The 3,706-nt window shown below is 44.9% G+C and overlaps 1 protein-coding gene across 2 annotated transcripts in view; it reads right to left on the bottom strand.

Annotated features, from left to right (window-relative positions):
- The window catches only part of WDTC1 (WD and tetratricopeptide repeats 1), an 80,840-nt gene that overhangs the window by 26,455 nt on the left and 50,679 nt on the right, over nt 1-3,706 (bottom strand). For both annotated transcript variants that reach the window (XM_017534675.2, XM_037740699.1), the window contains exon 4: nt 352-398. In XM_017534675.2, the coding sequence (XP_017390164.1) occupies nt 352-398 (47 nt within the window). The remainder of the gene's footprint in view (nt 1-351; nt 399-3,706) is intronic.

The following is a 3,706-nucleotide window of genomic DNA, read 5'->3' as shown; positions in this document are numbered from 1 at the left end:
GCTGAGGCAGGAGAATTGCCTGAACCCAGGAGGCGGAGGTTGCAGTGAGCCGAGATCGCGCCATTGCACTCCAGCCTGGGTAACATGAATGAAACTCCGTCTCAAAAAAAAACAAAAAACAAAAAACAAAAAAAACCCAAACATAGGGTTTGGATGGTCATCCAACTTTCCTTCTGAAATTAATTGTTTAACTGTGTTGAAAATTACGGGCTAAACTGAAGAACAGAAGAAAGCAGCAGTCTCTCTTCGCTTGGGTCCACTCTTTTCCTTGGATCCACTCACAGGGGCCCCTTCTTCTACCCTCCTCACTTGCTTCCGCAGCACCCTTCAGGTGCTCTAGCTCATACTTACTCTCCTTTCTCATTCCACTCCAGACAGTTGACACATCCTGAGTGACCCTGGGGGTGCAAATGAAAAGAGACAAGAAGAGAGTTGGTTAGGGGTTCTCCTGGGGAACTCAATACTAAGAAGTGGAACTGAACAGGCAAACCAGTCTTTCCATTTTCAATATTTTCCAAGTGCATGTGAATGGCCAGAGTGGACTTAAACTGACCAGCGTCTTACAGCATATAAAGTACTTTCATATTCATGATCTCATTTGATACTGGGCACTTCTGAGCCATAAAGGTCAGTTTTAATTGATCCCATTTTGCAGAAAAATAACTGAAGTTCAGACAGTAAAAAGTAGTAAAAGTGAGAGCCAAACAAATTTCTGCTTTTACCATTAGAAGGGGTATGTCAGCCAGGCACAGCAGCTCATACCTATAATCCCAGTGCTTTGAGAGGCTGGGGTGGGCAGATTGCTTGCACTCAGGAGTTGGGATCAACCTGGGCTACATAGTGAAACCCCATCTCTACAAAAAATACAAAAACTAGCTGGGTGTGGTGGCATGTGCCTGTAGTCCCAGCTACTCAGGAGGCTGAAGTGGGAGGATGACTTGAGCCTGGGAGGTGGAGGTTGCACTGAGCCAAGATTGTACCACTACACTCTAGCCTGGGCAACAGAGCCAGACCCTGTCTCAAACAAAACAAACAAAAACAGAAAAAGAGATATGTCTGACGCAGTACCTTCAAGGGACATCCTCTCAGCCACAGAAAATTTGCCTAGTAAACATTCAGTCCCGGGGCATCCAATTAACTAGAAGGCTAATCTTTTATTCACCCAGCATATTGTTCATCAAGCACCTACTGCATGCCAGGTACTGTTCAGATGCTGGGGGTACAGGAGTATAAAAACAAAGTCCTTGGATCTTCTAGAGTTTACTTCAAATAGGTAGAGCCTGGTACAGTAAGTTAAATTAGGTCAGAGTCTTTATCTTGGGGATCTGAATTGAGAAGCATGAAGAGACTGAGGCAGTTAGCAGATGCTGAAACTGAAAGCATGCACAGAGAAAAATCATGGCTGGGGTGCAGGGTACATGAATACACAGAAGGTTTGAAGGAACAGAAACGGGTCTTACATGGTAGAAGAGAGTAAGTCATGAGGCATTCCTACATACTGTTCTTTCTGTTCCTTCACCCTCTCCTCATTCCCAACAGCACCTTGATTTACCTTTAATTAAACCTCTGCACCAGATCAGACCATGTGTTTTAGGACGCATAAGTTCAGTCTCCTTCTTGCCACAGTGAGAATTTCAGGAACTTAGACCTAGACCAAATAGGACATTGTATTCACTTGGCCACAGGGATTGGAAATGAGCCTGTGACCCCAATCAGATGCAAGAGGGCACAGTTGCCGGGACCTTCTGGAAAAGGAGTTTTCTCTTTCTTAGGAGAGAGTCTGTGGAAGAGATGCCTTTCTTTCTCTGGATGAGCCACCTGGAATTGCTGTACACAGTTTGCCACAATGAGAGAAGCCAGCCTGACAGTGAAATCAATACACAGAGAAGAGCCCAGCCCAGAGAATCATACAAAAATGGAGCCAGAGTGACCAGAGTAAACAATCCAGTCACCTATCCTACTCCCGCACTTCCAGTTAAGTTAGACAGTTAAGCGAGTCAGTTCATTATTGTTTAAGGCACTTTGAGTTGGGCTGTTATATGTGGGCCATAGCATTCTAACTAATGAACTCCAACTCATTCTTCAGGTCTTGGTTGACAGGCATTTCCTTCGAGATGCCTTCCCTGTCATGTAGATTTGGGAGGAAGGTGTGCCCTTCCCGTAGGATCCTACTGTCAAACTGCATTACAGTTCTTTGTTAGTGTGATTGCTTTCTTTCACCAGACCCAGCCCTGAGAAAGCAGGCTTTGTGGATCATAATCATTGCGTCTCCAAGGCTAGGTACAGTGCCTGGCATGTATCTGTTGCCTAAATGAACAAATAAGTACAGTAAAACGAGTGGGAAAAGCTGAGATATGAACCTATTTACTTTCCCAACTGTTTAGTCAGAAAATGCTCCCCCCCCGCCGCCCACCACTCTTTTTCAAACCTCAGTACACACTACAGGATTTGTTTTTGTTTTTGTTTTTGAGAGACAGGGTCTTACTATGTTGCCCAAGCTGGCCTTGAGTGCCTGGGCTCAAGCCACTGCCCCTCCCACCCCAGCCTTCCCAGTAGCTGGAACTATAGGTATTTACCACTGTACCTGGCCTCCCTCCCTCTTTACTCTTTGTCCTCTAAAGACGCTCATCTGAGGTGAAACTCATTTCTTCCCAGGCTATCTACTTATATACATTACCGCTTTGTTCAAACCTGCCTGATTGCTTACTGACCTAAGGTCTTTTACCTTCCCATGGCACTTGGATCAAACCTTACACATGACTTAACTTTATTAAATACTGATTATAATTACTATTTATTATAAGTCCCAGGCCAGGCATGGTGGCTCATGCCTGTAATCCCAGCACTTTGGGAGGCCAAAGCAGGAGGATTACTTAAGCCCAGGAGTTTGAGACCAGCCTGGGCAACATAATGAAACATTGTCTCTACAAATAAAAAAATCAGCGGGATGTGGTGGCATGCGCCTGTGGTCCCAGCTACTTGGGAGGCTGAGATGGGGGAGGATTACTTGAGCCCAGGAGGTTGAGACTGCAGTGAACCCTGATCATACCATTGCACTCCAGCCTAGGCGTCAGAGGGAAACCCCATCCCCCTGAAAAAAAGTTTTTCAGAGTTCTACCTAGAGTTTTCCAGGTAGCATTGTGTTAGGGAGAAAGAGGAGGCAGGGAGAAGTATTTTATCACTGACATTGCTTAGAATTATAGGTGCATAATGATGGTAAAGCCAGATGGACTTTTAGTTGGTTTTATTACCACCTTTAAATTCCTTACAGACTATGCACCCCCCTAAAGTCTGTACTACTGTACCCTCTTTGGTATGATACTACAAGGTAGAATACCAAATATTTATTTATATTATGTTATTATCACTCCTTTTTAAAAGGTAAGACCCAAGTCTCAGAGATACTAAATAAGTTATCCAAGGTCATACATATTTTAAATGCTGTAACCTTGATAAGAACCCAGGTCAATTTGGCTCAAAGGGTTTCTGTGCTGGTCTACCGCACATGCCACCCTTACTCCCACCTGTATTAAGAGAATATCTTGGCCGGGCGCGGTGGCTCACGCCTATAATCCCAGCACTTTTGGGGGCTGAGGCGGGTGGATCACGAGGTCAAGAGATCGAGACCATCCTGGTCAACATGGTGAAACCCCGTCTCTACTAAAAATACAAAACATTAGCTGGGCATGGTGGCACGTGCCTGTAA

The sequence above is a fragment of the Cebus imitator genome, unplaced genomic scaffold (assembly GCF_001604975.1).
Source record: "Cebus imitator isolate Cc_AM_T3 unplaced genomic scaffold, Cebus_imitator-1.0 Scaffold87, whole genome shotgun sequence".
Classification (NCBI taxonomy): Eukaryota; Metazoa; Chordata; class Mammalia; order Primates; family Cebidae; genus Cebus; species Cebus imitator.
This window is presented reverse-complemented; position numbering and strand designations above follow the sequence as displayed.